The sequence below is a fragment of the Limanda limanda genome, chromosome 13, assembly GCF_963576545.1.
Source record: "Limanda limanda chromosome 13, fLimLim1.1, whole genome shotgun sequence".
Classification (NCBI taxonomy): domain Eukaryota; kingdom Metazoa; phylum Chordata; class Actinopteri; order Pleuronectiformes; family Pleuronectidae; genus Limanda; species Limanda limanda.
The window spans coordinates 694,459-713,365 of NC_083648.1; the positions used below are offsets into that span (position 1 = coordinate 694,459).

An 18,907-nucleotide genomic window follows, 5' to 3' on the forward strand; every position below is an offset into this window, starting at 1 on the left:
TATGTTTATACAGTGTGTGTTCATGTATATATATGTTTATACAGTGTGTGTTCATGTATATATATGTTTATTCAGTGTGTGTTCATGTATATATATGTTTATACAGTGTGTGTTCATGTATATATATGTTTATACAGTGTGTGTTCATGTATATATATGTTTATACAGTGTGTGTTCATGTATATATATGTTTATACAGTGTGTGTTCATGTATATATATGTTTATTCAGTGTGTGTTCATGTATATATATGTTTATACAGTGTGTGTTCATGTATATATATGTTTATTCAGTGTGTGTTCATGTATATATATGTTTATACAGTGTGTTCATGTATATATATGTTTATTCAGTGTGTGTTCATGTATATATATGTTTATACAGTGTGTGTTGTTCATGTATATATATGTTTATACAGTGTGTGTTCATGTATATATATATGTTTATACAGTGTGTGTTCATGTATATATATGTTTATTCAGTGTGTGTTCATGTATATATATGTTTATTCAGTGTGTGTTCATGTATATATATGTTTATTCAGTGTGTGTTCATGTATATATATGTTTATTCAGTGTGTGTTCATGTATATATATGTTTATACAGTGTGTGTTCATGTATATATATGTTTATACAGTGTGTGTTCATGTATATATATGTTTATACAGTGTGTGTTCATGTATATATATGTTTATACAGTGTGTGTTCATGTATATATATGTTTATTCAGTGTGTGTTCATGTATATATATGTTTATTCAGTGTGTGTTCATGTATATATATGTTTATACAGTGTGTGTTCATGTATATATATGTTTATTCAGTGTGTGTTCATGTATATATATGTTTATTCAGTGTGTGTTCATGTATATATATGTTTATACAGTGTGTGTTCATGTATATATATGTTTATACAGTGTGTGTTCATGTATATATATGTTTATTCAGTGTGTGTTCATGTATATATATGTTTATACAGTGTGTGTTCATGTATATATATGTTTATACAGTGTGTGTTCATGTATATATATGTTTATTCAGTGTGTGTTCATGTATATATATGTTTATTCAGTGTGTGTTCATGTATATATATGTTTATTCAGTGTGTGTTCATGTATATATATGTTTATACAGTGTGTGTTGTTCATGTATATATATGTTTATACAGTGTGTGTTCATGTATATATATGTTTATACAGTGTGTGTTCATGTATATATATGTTTATTCAGTGTGTGTTCATGTATATATATGTTTATTCAGTGTGTGTTCATGTATATATATGTTTATTCAGTGTGTGTTCATGTATATATATGTTTATTCAGTGTGTGTTCATGTATATATATGTTTATTCAGTGTGTGTTCATGTATATATATGTTTATACAGTGTGTGTTCATGTATGTTTATTCAGTGTGTGTTCATGTATATATATGTTTATTCAGTGTGTGTTCATGTATATATATGTTTATACAGTGTGTGTTCATGTATATATATGTTTATTCAGTGTGTGTTCATGTATATATATGTTTATTCAGTGTGTGTTCATGTATATATATGTTTATACAGTGTGTGTTCATGTATATATATGTTTATTCAGTGTGTGTTCATGTATATATATATGTTTATACAGTGTGTGTTCATGTATATATATGTTTATTCAGTGTGTGTTCATGTATATATATGTTTATACAGTGTGTGTTGTTCATGTATATATATGTTTATACAGTGTGTGTTCATGTATATATATGTTTATACAGTGTGTGTTCATGTATATATATGTTTATTCAGTGTGTGTTCATGTATATATATGTTTATTCAGTGTGTGTTCATGTATATACATGTTTATTCAGTGTGTGTTCATGTATATATATGTTTATACAGTGTGTGTTCATGTATATATATGTTTATTCAGTGTGTGTTCATGTATATATATGTTTATACAGTGTGTGTTCATGTATATATATGTTTATACAGTGTGTGTTCATGTATATATATGTTTATTCAGTGTGTGTTCATGTATATATATGTTTATACAGTGTGTGTTCATGTATATACATGTTTATTCAGTGTGTGTTCATGTATATATATGTTTATACAGTGTGTGTTCATGTATATATATGTTTATACAGTGTGTGTTCATGTATATATATGTTTATACAGTGTGTGTTCATGTATATATATGTTTATACAGTGTGTGTTCATGTATATATATGTTTATTCAGTGTGTGTTCATGTATATATATGTTTATACAGTGTGTGTTCATGTATATATATGTTTATACAGTGTGTGTTCATGTATATATATGTTTATACAGTGTGTGTTCATGTATATATATGTTTATTCAGTGTGTGTTCATGTATATATATGTTTATACAGTGTTTGTTCATGTATATATATGTTTTTACAGTGTGTGTTCATGTATATATATGTTTATACAGTGTGTGTTGTCCATGCATGTATAACACAGGGCGTGGGCTCTTCACTGTCAGAACACTGCAGCTCATTGGTCAGCACAGTCACATGACAGTCACCGGTCCAATCACAGGCTCTGTTGTTACTGGATCATCAGCCGGAAGTCCTCGGTTCATGACCGGTGGAAACATCGTGAACGTGTTTGAATAAACCGGAGAATCCGCTCGTCCCGGTCCCGGTCCCTGGTCCCTGGTCCCGGTCCCCGGTCCCCGGTCCCCGGTGCTCCACGGAGCGGGAGCTAACCGGACAGCTAGCCGCTGCAGCCCTGTCCCAGGTGAGCTATGATAGCATTAGCATTAGCATTAGCATTCCTCAGAGCCAGCGGCTGTCACAGCTGTTTTGACCGGAAGTACAGCACCGGAGGGCCGCAGTGACCGGTGACCTCACCCGCTGCTGGCCGAGGACACACAAAGCTCCATGTTAGCATCTGATCATCCATCTGTGTGTAGCAGCAAACACACACACGCCCCAGAGACAGCAGCATGCACCGTCCCCACCAGGACAAGTGTCCTGTCCCCAGTCAGGACATGTGGGAGCTGCTTGTAGGACACCGTGTGGACACTGGTCCTCACTGGTCCCCACTGGTCCCCACTGGTCCTCACTGGTCCTCCCTGGTCCTCACTGGTCCTCACTGGTCCTCACGTGTCCTCACTGGTCCTCACTGGTCCTCCCTGGTCCTCCCTGGGATCAGCTCTGCTCTGTTGTCTCCTGACACGTGACAGGAACTGGAGAACAGTGGGTTCTGATCCATCATGTTCTCACTGGCTGAGGCTCCATCCACATGACTGTTCTTCAGCTTTAAAGCATCACGGTTGCTATGGTTACACAGTTTCCAGCCTCTAATTTAGAGACTTGTTTAAACTGGTCTTGTTTTAGGTCACGTGACTCGACTTCAAGCGGTGAACACAGAGCTAACACTTCTTGTCAGTGACACTTCCTGTCAGGAGCACTTCCTGTCAGTGACACTTCCTGTCAGTGACACTTCTTGTCAGTGACACTTCCTGTCAGGAGGACTTCCTGTCAGGGGCACTTCCTGTCAGGGGCACTTCCTGTCAGGGCCACTTCCTGTCAGGAGCACTTCCTGTCAGGAGCACTTCCTGTCAGGGGCACTTCCTGTCAGGGGCACTTCCTGTCAGGAGCACTTCCTGTCAGTGACACTTCCTGTCAGGAGCACTTCCTGTCAGTGACACTTCCTGTCAGTGACACTTCCTGTCAGGAGCACTTCCTGTCAGTGACACTTCCTGTCAGGAGCACTTCCTGTCAGTGACACTTCCTGTCAGTGACACTTCCAGCTCGTCCTCTCTGCTCCTCCTTCAGTGGAGTTTCTGTTACTAAGCAACCAGCTGCAGAGGAGACCATGTTTATTTCTGAATTGTATTTTAATGGTCGTTGAACTTCTCAAAAACATAAACACATATTTGTATGTGTTGAGTGTCTGTGTCTGGAGACGGGATGTGTGTTGGATGTGTGTTGGATGTGTGTTGGATGTGTGTTGGATGTGTGATGGATGTGTGTTGGATGTGTGTTGGATGTGTGTTGGATGTGTGTTGGATGTGTGTTGGATGTGTGTTGAATGTGTGTTGAATGTGTGTTGGATGTGTGTTGGATGTTTGTTGGATGTGTGTTGGATGTGTGTTGGATGTGTGTTGGATGTGTGTTGGATGTGTGTTGAATGTGTGATGGATGTGTGTTGGATGTGTGTTGGATGTGTGTTGGATGTGTGTTGAATGTGTGATGGATGTGTGTTGGATGTGTGTTGGATATGTGTTGGATGTGTGTTGGATGTGTGTTGGATGTGTGTTGGATGTGTGTTGAATGTGTGATGGATGTGTGTTGGATGTGTGTTGGATGTGTGTTGGATGTGTGTTGGATGTGTGATGGATGTGTGTTGGATGTGTGTTGGATGTGTGTTGGATGTGTGTTGGATGTGTGATGGATGTGTGTTGGATGTGTGTTGGATGTGTGTTGGATGTGTTGGATGTGTGATGGATGTGTGTTGGATGTGTGTTGGATGTGTGATGGATGTGTGTTGGATGTGTGTTGGATGTGTGTTGGATGTGTGATGGATGTGTTTTGGATGTGTGTTGGATGTGTGTTGGATGTGTGTTGGATGTGTTGGATGTGTGATGGATGTGTGTTGGATGTGTGTTGGATGTGTGTTGGATGTGTGTTGGATGTGTGTTGAATGTGTGTTGGATGTGTGTTGGATGTGTGTTGGATGTATGTTGGATGTGTGATGGATGTGTGTTGGATGTGTGTTGGATGTGTGTTGAATGTGTGTTGGATGTGTATTGGATGTGTGTTGGATGTGTGTTGGATGTGTGATGGATGTGTGTTGTTTGTGTGTTGAATGTGTGTTGGATGTGTGTTGGATGTGTGTTGAAGGTGTGATGGATGTGTGTTGGATGTGTGTTGGATGTGTGATGGATGTGTGTTGGATGTGTGTTGGATGTGTGTTGGATGTGTGATGGATGTGTGTTGGATGTGTGTTGGATGTGTGTTGGATGTGTGTTGGATGTGTGTTGGATGTGTGATGGATGTGTGTTGGATGTGTGTTGAATGTGTGTTGGATGTGTGTTGGATGTGTGTTGGATGTGTGTTGGATGTGTGTTGGATGTGTGTTGAATGTGTATTGGATGTGTGATGGATGTGTGTTGGATGTGTGTTGGATGTGTGTTGGATGTGTGTTGGATGTGTGATGGATGTGTGTTGGATGTGTGATGGATGTGTGTTGGATGTGTGTTGAATGTGTGTTGGATGTGTGTTGGATGTGTGTTGGATGTGTGATGGATGTGTGTTGAATGTGTGTTGGATGTGTGTTGGATGTGTGTTGGATGTGTGTTGGATGTGTGTTGGATGTGTGATGGATGTGTGTTGGATGTGTGTTGGATGTGTGTTGAATGTGTGTTGGATGTGTATTGGATGTGTGTTGGATGTGTGTTGGATGTGTGATGGATGTGTGTTGGATGTGTGTTGAATGTGTGTTGGATGTGTGTTGAATGTGTGATGGATGTGTGTTGGATGTGTGTTGGATGTGTGATGGATGTGTGTTGGATGTGTGTTGGATGTGTGTTGGATGTGTGATGGATGTGTGTTGGATGTGTGTTGAATGTGTGTTGGATGTGTGTTGGATGTGTGTTGAAGGTGTGATGGATGTGTGTTGGATGTGTGTTGGATGTGTGATGGATGTGTGTTGGATGTGTGTTGGATGTGTGTTGGATGTGTGATGGATGTGTGTTGGATGTGTGTTGGATGTGTGTTGGATGTGTGTTGGATGTGTGATGGATGTGTGTTGGATGTGTGATGGATGTGTGTTGGATGTGTGTTGAATGTGTGTTGGATGTGTGTTGGATGTGTGTTGGATGTGTGTTGGATGTGTGTTGGATGTGTGTTGAATGTGTATTGGATGTGTGATGGATGTGTGTTGGATGTGTGTTGGATGTGTGTTGGATGTGTGTTGGATGTGTGATGGATGTGTGTTGGATGTGTGATGGATGTGTGTTGGATGTGTGTTGAATGTGTGTTGGATGTGTGTTGGATGTGTGTTGGATGTGTGATGGATGTGTGTTGAATGTGTGTTGGATGTGTGTTGGATGTGTGTTGGATGTGTGTTGGATGTGTGTTGGATGTGTGATGGATGTGTGTTGGATGTGTGTTGGATGTGTGTTGAATGTGTGTTGGATGTGTATTGGATGTGTGTTGGATGTGTGTTGGATGTGTGATGGATGTGTGTTGGATGTGTGTTGAATGTGTGTTGGATGTGTGTTGAATGTGTGATGGATGTGTGTTGGATGTGTGTTGGATGTGTGATGGATGTGTGTTGGATGTGTGTTGGATGTGTGTTGGATGTGTGATGGATGTGTGTTGGATGTGTGTTGGATGTGTGTTGGATGTGTGTTGGATGTGTGATGGATGTGTGTTGGATGTGTGATGGATGTGTGTTGGATGTGTGTTGAATGTGTGTTGGATGTGTGTTGGATGTGTGTTGGATGTGTGTTGGATGTGTGTTGAATGTGTATTGGATGTGTGATGGATGTGTGTTGGATGTGTGTTGGATGTGTGTTGGATGTGTGTTGGATGTGTGTTGAATGTGTGATGGATGTGTGTTGGATGTGTGTTGAATGTGTGATGGATGTGTGTTGGATGTGTGTTGGATGTGTGTTGGATGTGTGTTTGATGTGTGTTGGATGTGTGATGGATGTGTGTTGGATGTGTTTTGGATGTGTGTTGGATGTGTGTTGGATGTGTGTTGGACGTGTGTTGAACGTGTGTTGGACGTGTGTTGGATGTGTGTTGGATGTGTGTTGGATGTGTGTTGGATGTGTGTTGGATGTGTGTTGGATGTGGCGAGCGGACAGGACCCAGCGCTGTGGCGCCGCCTGGTGGGCGTTTCCATCGGAGGCTCAGTGTGTGTTTCCTGTGTGTCGCTGTCTCCTCAGCTGCTTCCTGTGAGAGAGAGAACGTCCAACATGAGCGTGGAGCCGGACGCGCTGGCTGTGGTCCACCAGCTGAGGGACCTGGCTGCCGACCCCCTGAACCGCAGGGCCATCGTCCAGGACCAGGGCTGCCTGCCGGGACTCATCCTCTTCCTGGACCACCCCAACCCTCAGGTGGTCTACGCCGCCCTGCTGGTGAGCTGCCTTCACACACGTGGTTGTGGCACGGCTGGTTGTGCTGCTTGCTGATGGTGGTGATTGGTCGGTGTTGCAGGCGGTGCGTTACCTGGCAGAATGTCGAGCCAACCGGGAGAAGCTGGCGGGCGAGTTGGGGATGATGCTGAGCCTCCAGGCGGTCGTACAGAAGTGAGTTCACCCAACAGCACTGCAGCCAAATCCAACACAACCAGAGTTACTGATGATAACTGTCTAACACAACAACACAATCTCTGCAATCCCACTTTAACAACGAGGAGCGAGACACAACTCTCTTACAGTATCACACTTTAATGCTCAGAGCACGGTGCATACCACAAAGGTTAGTTTGTAATATGCACCCGATGGGAAGCAGTTCTTTGTCTTTATACATTTGGCTCCTCCCTCCCACTCTGGTTGGGGTTGTTACAAGGTCAAAGGTCGGGATCTTCTGATGACATGAAAACAACCTCAGTTAAAGCATCAGGCCCAGATTGATTCATCAGTACAGGATACAGCCTGATCCAGGTTTCACAGGAACAGATTGTGATCAAACGTTTCCACGTGTCTCCACTCGGCTCCCGTGGTGTCATCCAAGGGTCCGTCAGTCAACTGGAAACAAGCTCTTCTTCACCCTGGTTTCAGCCTAAATGTCTCCAGAAGTGTTTTGTGGACTCAAACTAAATAATTATGTCAAAACATGAACCAAAAACCACATGAGTCCAACACAACAGGTTGTTCCTGACAGATTGACTTTGGTCTTGTTGTGTGATCCAGATCCACCACTCCCGGGGAGACCAAGCTGTTGGCGTCTGAGATCTACGAGCTCCTGCAGGCGACCTGCGACGCCGACTCTGAGCCGGACCGGGACGCCGTCAGCAGCCGCCGCAAAGCCCAGTTCTTCCTGGGCTGCAGCAACAAGAGAGCCAAGACGGTCGTCCTCCACATCGACGGGCTGGACGACTGGGTGAGCAGGCCGCCGGCGCCCGACCACTGAATCACACACGATCATGTTCACAGGTTCAGGGTGAAAGTCTGTTTTGGTCCCTGTCAGAGTCGGAGGAGTCAGTGTGAGGAGGTGCTGCTGAAGATCAGAGGCGTGATCAGCTTCACCTTCCAGATGGCGGTGAGGAGGTGCGTGGTCCGGGTCCGGGCCGACCTGAAGGCCGAGGTGAGGCGGGACCTGGTGATGACCTGGTGATGACCTGGTGATGAGGGAGACCGAGCTGCACGTTTCCTTTTTACCAGCTCGAACTAAAAGTGTTGATCTCATCAAAAGTCAAACTGATGATGAAGAAAATGTATTTTAATCATGTGATATTTAATTAGTTTGAATTTTTGAAATGAGCTGTTCTATGAAGGGAAATTATAATTAGGTTTCATATTTAATAAGCTCAGCTGGAAATATGTAACTTCACTTAAAGCCTGATGAGCAGGTTATTGAACATGAGTGAATTGGATGAAGTGATGAATCACGTGAATTAGTGGTGGGGGAAAAAATCGATTCTGTTCAGTATCGCGATATTTTGCGCCCGAGATATTATCGATACTGTAGCACAAAGTATTGCATTTTTTTTTTTTTTTTTTTTTTTTTTTTTTACAATTATATATGTAACAGCCCCTGGCTGTCAAAGCATGACAAGGAGAGTTTCAGAGTTTAACAGATACCTCGTGTGTATGCAGAAAGGATGTTCTCCACTGCAGGAGATATAGTAACGTTCCAGAGGAACTTTAACATCTGAGCATGTTGACCAACTGCTTTTTCTGAACAAATACTAATATTCCCAAATGAATTTAACATTTTGGGTCATGACCTTGCAGCAACTGGACTGGACTCTAGTAGTACACATTTGTTTATTTTTCTCAATTTGATTGAAGCTCTAGGTTACTCTTATTTATATGATTATTCTCAGGTTCATGTTACTCTATTATGTCTGCTTGATGTTACTGTACTGTATTTAAATAATTGTAAGTTATGTGCTGGGAGCTCAGTGTTCATGTGAGAGGTCTCCTATTCAGAAAGTAATTACAAGGTCCTGTGTCCTGAATGTTCAAGGACAAAGTTTTTGCACTTCAGTTAATGTGTAGAAGACAATGTTGTTCACAGAATTAAATGTGACATTTGAAGTGAGGTGAGCAGTCTTATTTTCCTCATTTTTTGTAATGCCTTTGAATAATATGGGGGACATGAATCGCAATATATCGCAGAATCGCAATACTATTGAATCGTCACATTTTTGCCAATTCCCACCCCTAACGTGAATGTGTTTTGTTTCCAGACTCTGGCGTCTGCCATCGCCTCCACTCAGGTGATGAGTGCTCAGCAGGTGGTGAAAGGAGAAGATGGAGACGAGGTCAGTTTCAGCTTCAGTCACTTCACCGTGTCCAAAGGTCACAGGAACATGACCTCCCAAAGAAAAGCTTTAAACCCCTTAAAGTAGAATGAACCCGAGCATCAAGTGTCCGGCTCTTTTAAGAACAGTTTCTTTTTCAACATCTACACAAGCATCATTTTCCTTTAGTGTCTGTCAGAGGAAGGAGAACAGCTTCAATAACATAATCAGTCTGTTAGAAATCACTTTTTATGTCAAGTTAAGCCGACTCTCCTCACAACTTAATTCCTGAAGTTGTGTTAGCATGAGATACTTCTTCACACCAGCAGGGGGCAGCAGAGTCCCCCTGAACCACAGCTGCAGCCAAAATGGAACAGTTCTCACACATGAGTCTGTAAAACAGTGTGTGTACATGTTGTGTAGTTGGTGTTTGTGAAGCAGCAGCAGCAGGTTGTCGGGTCCGACTCGTTCAAACAGGAACATGTGGGAACATCCAGGCGAGGGGCGGAGCCTGTAGAGCAGCAGGAGGCCGGACATGACGTATAAACACACATTGTCCTGCTGGTTCCTCACATGGACTCACAAGGACAAGTTACACACATTTCACTAGGAGGCTGCAGGAGAAGATCCAGAACATGTCCAGAGACACTGACTCACACATTTGTTCTCACAGACAGAACCTGCAGAACACGTGAGGAACATGTGAGGAACACGTGAGGAACATGTGAGGAACACGTGAGGAACATGTGAGGAACACGTGAGGAACATGTAGAGACTTTAGTCCTTGTCTGAAAACGAGCTATACATTCCTGTTCGGTTTGAAGCCACTCACTGCGTCTGAGTCACAGGATTAACATTGTCTTTGTTTTATGTTCAAACTCCCAAACAGACTCAACTAAACATTAATATGATGGATATGGAGGTGAAGGTGAATAGTGACCAGCAGGTTATATCATTATTGGGTTTCCATGCAACCAACCAATCTCTTTAAAGGTTTAAATTACTAATTGTATTCGATTTAAAGAGAGAGGAACCACAACGTTACCCTGTGGGACTTCACATGCACACATTTAAGTTAATATTAGTCTTTATAACCCTAACCTAAGCCTCTTCACTGAATCCGTCCGAACCGTTGAGCCTGTCCTCTTCCTGTCGCTGTCTCCAGGTGTTGATTTCATTCGTGGGAAACGGTTCGGCGGAGCCGGAGCAGAACCTGGACTTGCCCGACTACCTGCCAGAGGAGGAGAGTCCCTCCCAGGAACCGGACAAGGCGGTGACCCGGGTGGGGTCCAACCAGGACGGGGCCAGCTGGCTCGGGGCCGCCACCAACTTCCTGTCCCGCTCCTTCTACTGGTGACCTCCCATTCCACCAGCTGCCTCCTCTCGGGACCGAAACCTCCCAGCTGCCGAATCCCAGCGCTGTCGGTGTGAGACAAAAACTGAGAACTAAAACCAGATCCGTCACGATGAAAACTTACCGGTGTCGCAGTCGAGAGGAAACCATCTCCATCAACCCCATCGTGGTGTGAAGTTCCTGCTGTGAAGATCTCTGTAAACTGGTCTCACTAACTAACTGCAGAACTCACTGTCGAACAAACCCAACCAGTTCCTCTGTGGAGTCATGAGCAGGTCCTCGCTGGCCTCTGACCTTTCTGTTATTTATTTGAGAAGAAACTTTCCTTCCTGCAGTTTGAGGTCAGATGATCCTTCACCTCCTGTGAGCTAACTGCTGTTTTCTCTCATCTGTCCATCTGTCTGGAGAAGAGTCCAGAAGTCACATGATCAGGAGACAGGAAGTCAAACTTAAGAATTCCTGCGCCTGTAACAGAAACTCCTCTGTCTCTGGATGTTCCTGCGTTCATGTGATGACAGAGTGCTGCTTTTCTTTCTTTCTGAATTTTGAATGCCTTTTAAACTCAACTTTTATTTTCTCACTTCCTGTGGACCAGGCGATGAACTCTGAAGTGTTTTGCGGAGCCGTTTTACTGAAGTTTTATTTGAGGTTGATGTTTTTACGTAGACTAGAAATCTGTGTTTTTCTCACTGGTCCATGTTACACAGGATTCATCCCCATTCACACCTGACGTTATTCACCTGGGTAATCAGATTACACTGTCTGATCACATGACACTGCAGGTGTAGATCCACCTCAGTGAAGCCAGATGTGTTTGGACTCATTGAGCCTCATGTTAGAAGCGTTCATACAAACAGGTTTGTTGTTGAATGGTGTGTTTGAGTGATTGAGGAGAAGTTGCATCACTGACCTGTTTTCTAACAGGTATGAACAGAATTTGAGTTTTCCAGACTCGAGTACGGACGCCCGACGGTTCGGTCACAGTGTCTAGGTCGTGCACCTTTTTTATTTATTTTTATTTATTTAAACTACATGTCTGATCAGGGAAAACATCTCAGACGGAAAACAGAACAACTGTCCGATTTCTGTCGGCTCAGCGTTTGCATGTGAGATATTTTAGCTTCATTTCTGGAGAGCGGGTCAGGGTTTGTGGAGACATGCTGTCGTCCATCTTTATGAAAGTTCAGCGTGTTTATCATCACTCATTTCTGAAGCTGAAACTGACGAGTCGTACAAACAAATGTAAGAGGAACTTAAACGAAGAATAGGAAAATGTTCTTGCATGAGGCTCGTGTGACACAGGCAGCAACGATCTAACGTGTGAACCTGGAACAATCCAAGCTTTAGAAGTGTGATTCTCAGTCATCCAGGTCAAGGTATTTTCAGGACATGTGAATATCACCAAGTTTAAATTATCCAGTTGAACAACGAGATCATAAACTGAGATTAAAGAGAGATGAAGCTTCAGCATCAAACACAAACTTTAATCTTGTGTGAATAATTTCCTTCAAAGTTTACAGACTCTGTTTAACTGACAGTGGAAGTGAATCACATGGTGAAAATAAAAAGTTACTGAATTTGATTTCCAGCAGTTTCCTGTGATATTGATTAATACTCAGGACTTCAGACTCTTCAGTTTAGTCTGAAGCTGAGTATCAGGTGTGAAAGGTCGTTTGAGAGTCGGAGAGGAGAGAGAACGACCTTTAATGACCTTCCTGGTAACGTCCTGTAACTATCTGGGGGGTTTTATTTTGAAAATCCAGGGTTTGGGGTGGGGTTCCTGGTAACTTCCTGTAATTATGTGGGGGGTTTTATTTAGAAAATCACGCCTCAAAGCATAAAACATGTCACTTCCTGTCGCTGTAAGGATGAGTCAATATGTGGATGTGATCAGGGCGGGACTGTGATCATGTGACAGCAGGGGGGGGGTTTGGACTCAACGCACTGGAACAAACACACTGTTGCTCAACACATTTCAAGAGTTCAGAAGTCCCCCCCCGCCCCCCCGAGGGTTGATCAGGCTCTGGATCAACCCTCGAACAAACAGCTCGAGTTCAAAACCTATAACAGTTTCTTCCACTCTGATCTGGGAAATAACAACACAGCCAGAATCCCAAGACTTTGCCAAACAAACAGATGTTTATCTTAACTCCACATATTTTTCCATGTGTCTAGTGTAGAAGTAGTGGGACAAACTTTATACTGAAGCGGAGTGAAGAATAATAAACTGGAGCATATTAATATGCATTGCATAGGCACACATAATTAACTGAAGTTCACGTCTCCAGGACATAAACCTTCTCTTATTAAACTCAGATAAAACAGGTTCTGATCCTTGGCCCCAAACACCTCAGAGACACATGATCTCATGATGAAGCTGCTCTAGAGGACATTGCCCTGATCTTTGATCCTGATTTGTCCTTTGATTCTCATTTATAACACATTTCTAGGACCGCCTTCTTCCACTTACGTAACATCTCAAACATCAGGTCTCAGAAAGATGCAGAAGAACGAGTCCAGGTCTTTGTTCCATCCAGACGTGATGATTCTCATTCCTTATCATCCGGCTCCAGCAGGAAGTCGTGAGAGACTCTGCAGTTTGTCCTAAAGGCTGCAGCACGTGTCCTGAAGACAACCAGGGACAGACACCACATGTCTCCTGTGGTAGCTTCTCTACACTGACTTCCTGTTACATTTAGAATTTAAAATCCTCCTCCTCACCTTCATTAATAACATGTCAGCATCAAACCTTAAGGAGCTGATTGAACCTTATCACCACTAGAGCCCTGAGCTCCCAGAATCCAGTCTGTTGTCCCTGAAGTCTCTAGAGGAGGAGGAGGAGGAGGAGGAGCAGGAGGAGGAGGAGGAAGAGGAGGAGGAGGAGCAGGAGGAGGAGGAGGAAGAGGAGGAGGAGGAGGGAGGGATGAGGAGGAGGAGGAGGAGAAGGAAGAGGAGGAGGAAGAGGAGGAGGAAGAGGAGGAGGTGGAGGAGGAGGAGAAGGAAGAGGAGGAGGAGGAGGAGGAGGAGGAGGAGGAGGAGGAGGAGGAGGAGGAGGAGGAGGAGGAGCCAGAGCTTCAGCATCAAGCTCCTCTCCTGTGGAATCATCTCAGCTCACTTCTGGAGGCAGACTCCCTTTGGACGCTGGAGATTCAAACCTTCCTTTAGGATAAAGTTAAAGTTGGAGCTGGTCCAGGTTTGTCTCAGATCTTAGTTCTGCTGCTGCAGGTCTAGAAGGTCGGGGTCATGTGACACATGGAGCTTCACTTTCCTCTTCTCCCTCTTCATCACGTTAATGTCTCATCAACAGATCTTACTGACGTGACTTCTTCACCAGAGTCCTGCTGCTCCATCGCTTGTGGATCAGGATCAGAGCTGCAGCCACATGGTGGATCCTGATGTGGATCACAGACTGTGATCATGGACCATAGACCACAACAAGAGTTCTGGATACACAACATGTCTCCTCACATCTTCTACCATCACTGAGAGGAACTCCTCAGTTCATCTGCTCCTTCATCTCCATCAGACATGATGTATAAACACTTTAAACATGAAGTTACAAACTGGTTCTTCTCATGTCCTGTTGTTGTGTTGTTGTGTTGTTGTGTTCAGTTCCATCAGCATGTGTGTGTCCTGGGAGAGGATCCTCACATGGGACTGAGCTTTATTCACTGATCACTAAGTTTCTATTTGACTCGTGTTGAGTTAAGAACAGGAAGTTGATCCTTGTTAACATCTGTGAGACAAACTGGGAATATTAGAATATATAAATAAAATGAGACTGATGATTGATCTGGTTTATAGTGTTATGATGTCACATCCTGTCACTACACACCCACCTAACGTCACCGTGGAGACGGGAGTCGGACATGAAGTTGACCTGGGCGCCATGTCTGATTGGAGGCGATAAAAACCTGCAGTGTCATCTGACCCGAGAGTGAATGACCTTTGACCTATTCAGCAAGAAGCTGGTTGTTCGGGGTGTTAGTGGTTTTTGACCAGTGGAGAAGAGGCTTTATCAGATCATATAAGAACGGATGACACTGAAAGAAGGAGGCGGAGCCAGGCACAAGCGATGGCTGGAGCAGCAGCAGCATTCTGAACGTGACCTGTGAACACCCCCCCCCCTTCGCCTGAAGACAGAAATGTGGGCGTGTTTGTTCATGTCCTGCTGAGACAGGAACATGAAGCAGCTGCTGAGTTCCTGTAAAGTTTCTCTTAATAAAACAAACTAATCATAAAAGGCCTCCGGATCCTTTGTGTTTGTCTGCTCCGGGGGGGGGGGGGCTCTCACGACTCTTCTGTTCCCGATATCAGGTCAGACTGTTAAATTATTCATTGTTACATATCGACTGATAAAACAGAGTGTTGTGAGTGTAGAGTGAGTCATGTGACACAGAGGTCGGTGGGTTGCATCACTCTGCGCTGGAAGCAGAACGATCATTTATCTGACTCACCTCACTTAACTTTAGTGGCGAGTTGTGTGTTTGTATAAAGGAACCGGCCTGAACTGGTGCTCCACAGGGCTCTGGGCTCGGCCAGATTCTATTCTCATTATATCTGCTTCCACTAGGAAACATTATCAGGACACAGTTTTATACTTGTCAATAAAACCTGAACAAAGTAATTAATTAACTAAACTTATTTCTCAAGGACATAAAAACCTGGATGACCTGCAACTTTCTCTTATTAAACTCAGATAAAACAGAGGTTATAACACTCGGCCCTAAACACCTGAGAGCAGTGGTTCTTCACCTCATTGGAGGTACTGAACCCTGCAAGCTTCAGCAGTGCATTCACCGAACCCTTCGTAATTGGAAAAATAAAATAGGACTTCTTCAAAATATAGGTATATATTTTGTTGTATGAACCATGCATCAGTTGCACACAAAATCACTGTGTTCAAAGAACAAAACTTGAATTTCACACAAAAACATAACTCAATGAATATTTTCTGCAAATCAATACGACTTTTGCTGTTGCCTTCCAGATACAAGTTCAGAAATGCGCGGCTTCACCTTGGCAAGTGCCACTCTCAGATCATTTTCGCGACAAAGTCTGTTCCTTTTCTTAATCTGCGTGACAATGTTCGTACTCTCGCAAAAACAGGGCTAATTCCACAGGCATGGCAAAAACACGATTCAGAACCTTTTCCCGGGATAACCACCGAACGTTAGAATGGTACAGAAGTACCTTGAACTCAGAGCCCATTTCCTTACACAGCTCTTTGAAGATGCAGTGCTTCACAGCAATATTTCGCACGTAGTTCACATATTCACCTACAATTTTTAATACTTCTGCCAGTTTTGGAGGAAAGGTTTTTGTTGCCAACGCATGCCTGTGCCGAACACAGTGCGTAACAATGATGTGTGGTGCATCGGATTTCACCAGCGCTCAAAAACCAGTGTCATCCCAGCAAGGCTGGAAATCAGATCTGCAACTACTTGAGCCAAGATGTCATCGCTCATGTCGTCTATTCTGCTGCTAATAGTGTCATTTGAAAGAGGAATTTGGGATAACTTATCTTCATCAGCTTTTCCCAGCATGATATTCGCCATCTTCAAAGCAGCTGGTTTTACGAGTGTTTCACCAATGGTGTGTGGTTTGCCCTGCTTTGCGATCAGGTACGCACTTGGTACGATGCTGTGAGGATCGGTTTGTCGATGGGTACATGCCGAGCACAGGCGGAGTAGCCTTTTCATCGAATCTGGCTCTCTTCACGTTGAATTCAGCGAGCGTTGTGTTCTTGTATTTCCAATCTCCATGCAGCTTTAGGAAGTGTTCCTTTAGTTTTGCCGGTGCCTGACTAGAATTGCTCAACTTGGCATTGCAAATCATGCATTGATGACCCATCACGTTCCTTTATACAAGTGAATCCATATTGTACGTATTCGTCCAACCACTTTCTTTTTTTGCTCGACATAGTTAGTATGAATGAAGGGATTGAAAGATTAAAATAAAATCACAAATGACGTACAATCACAACAGCCACAAGTCGACCACTGAGCGCACCAAGTTCCCTGCAGCACAGATATCAACGCTAAGCAGTGTGTCGTGATCAGCTGCAGCCAATGATGGCCAAGCGGACGTCACAAATAATGCAAGTGGGCTGAATTTATTTTGTGTAACACATTTTTAATAAGCAACTAAATATTTGTAATCTAACACGGCGAAGAAAAATTGTGTGTTGCGAAATTCTCGGCAGCAAATTTTGAAGGCCGACAAAACGGCCTGACATTGCTAGTGTGAACCGAGCTATACTGTGTGTGTCTTGAGCCCTGCCGAACCCCCGAGAGTGACTCACCGAACCCCCGAGAGTGACTCACCGAACCCCTGGGGTTCGATCGAACCCAGGTTAAGAACCACTGCCTTAGAGAAACATTATCTGATGAAGCTGCTCTAGACGACATCGTCCTTTCTTCCAGTGAAACATCAGGAACTTGGGTCCTGATTTGTCCTTTAATTCTCACTTAACACTCATTTCCTGACGGCCTTCTTCCACTTGGTTCCTCTTGTGAGGGAACGTGATTCAGTAAAGACATAGTTCTGCTGTGACGTCACTATTTCTCCTGCTCCTTCCATCGTCCTGACGACACCAGTGAGTCCTTGTTTCTCTCTCAATGATCCATCAGGAAATGATAATACTATTACATGTATACAGTGGTGGGAAGTAACGAAGTAGAAATACTTTGTTACTGTACTTAAGTAGATTTTTCACATATCTGTACTTTACTTGAGTATTTATTTTCCTGACGACTTTTAACTTTTACTCGCTACATTTGAGCAGAAATATCTGTACTTTCTACTTCTTACATTCTCAAAACTGTCTCGTTACTTGAGCAGCGGAGGTTGGAGCAGCGTGCATCTTTACGCACGGCGCACCTCTCTCTCTCTCTCTCTCTCTCTCTCGCTCTCGGTTCAGTCTTTATCATTAGGGCCCGAGCACTGACAGGCACTGACAGATGTGAGGCCCTATTGAAATTGTAAGGATTATTATTCGGGCAAATTAATTGGCGTTTTGAGGGCTTTTATCAGGTGATTTTACATAATTTTTTGAAGGTATTTCTTTTTCAATTCACATTCGTTTTCCCTTTCCTGTTTCGTGTCAACATATGAACATAAATACATAACTCGAAGCAGCAAGTGGTTAACTTTTCTTAAAGACAATATTGGAAGTAGTTGGTTTAAACAAAAACTGTTTTTAAATAGACTATCATTGGTTGGCTGTGTCTACTTAGTCTTACACGTCCACGAAAACAAAACAAACAGATTTAAAACAAGTCGAGATGGAACAACAAACAACACAACCAATTATATAAACAAACCCAAAAACAACTTACAACCAACACAACCAAAAACAAACACTGTGTCTTGGACTACTGCATATTCACGCACACAATTCAGGTTTTTTAATGGACCTCGCCAAATGGAACCCTGGGTAATCAGGCCCAGTTTTCCACTCACTATAATGGCAATAAAATTTTTGCAAAGATATTATATATCTATATATTGCCAATTGTAATGATAAATAAACAGGCTTACATGTAGATGCTTGGACAAGCTGGCGGGCAGGTATACAGGCAGGTAAACATCCAGGCAGTTACACAATACAGCTAATAGACACAATAGGTTCATTTGGTTTATTAATGTTCTGAGGTAGAATCAAGAGGCACTTGTTTATTCTGTTGTGTTGATTCTTTGTTGTCTCTAGAAGTTCAGATGCACTTGTCCAATACTATTTTAACCTCAGCATCTCGGGTTCAAAATTTGTAAAATTATACATTATATATATATATATACTTTTACTCAAGTCATTTTCTGACGTGTGACTTTTACTTTTACCGGAGTCACTTTCAAGTAAGATATTTGTACTTTTACTCAAGTATGGCTTTCAAGTACTTTATACACCCCTGCATGTATATATATAAATGCATACATATACATATATATATAAGATAACCTCCTGTCGATGATCCAGACTCAGCAGTTAAGATAAGTTTGAAACTGGTTTAGTGAAAGAATGAAGGTGTGACGTCATGAATCATTCATGACGTCTTAGTCACTTGGTCAGGGAGTTTATTTTGAAGGTGGGCACCGGAAGCCTTCAGGGTGACTTGTT

At 42.9% G+C, this 18,907-nt stretch overlaps 1 protein-coding gene across 1 annotated transcript; it reads left to right on the plus strand.

Annotated features, from left to right (window-relative positions):
- Positions 1–2,626: 2,626 nt before the first annotated feature.
- LOC133018644 (armadillo repeat-containing protein 1-like) lies at positions 2,627–12,370 on the plus strand. The gene is made up of 7 exons (XM_061085057.1): positions 2,627–2,744; positions 6,910–7,101; positions 7,181–7,272; positions 7,879–8,068; positions 8,156–8,272; positions 9,381–9,455; positions 10,600–12,370. The coding sequence occupies exons 2-7, from the start codon at positions 6,940–6,942 to the stop codon at positions 10,789–10,791; spliced, it is 828 nt and encodes a 275-aa protein (XP_060941040.1). The 5' UTR covers positions 2,627–2,744; positions 6,910–6,939; the 3' UTR covers positions 10,792–12,370.
- Positions 12,371–18,907: the final 6,537 nt, after the last annotated feature.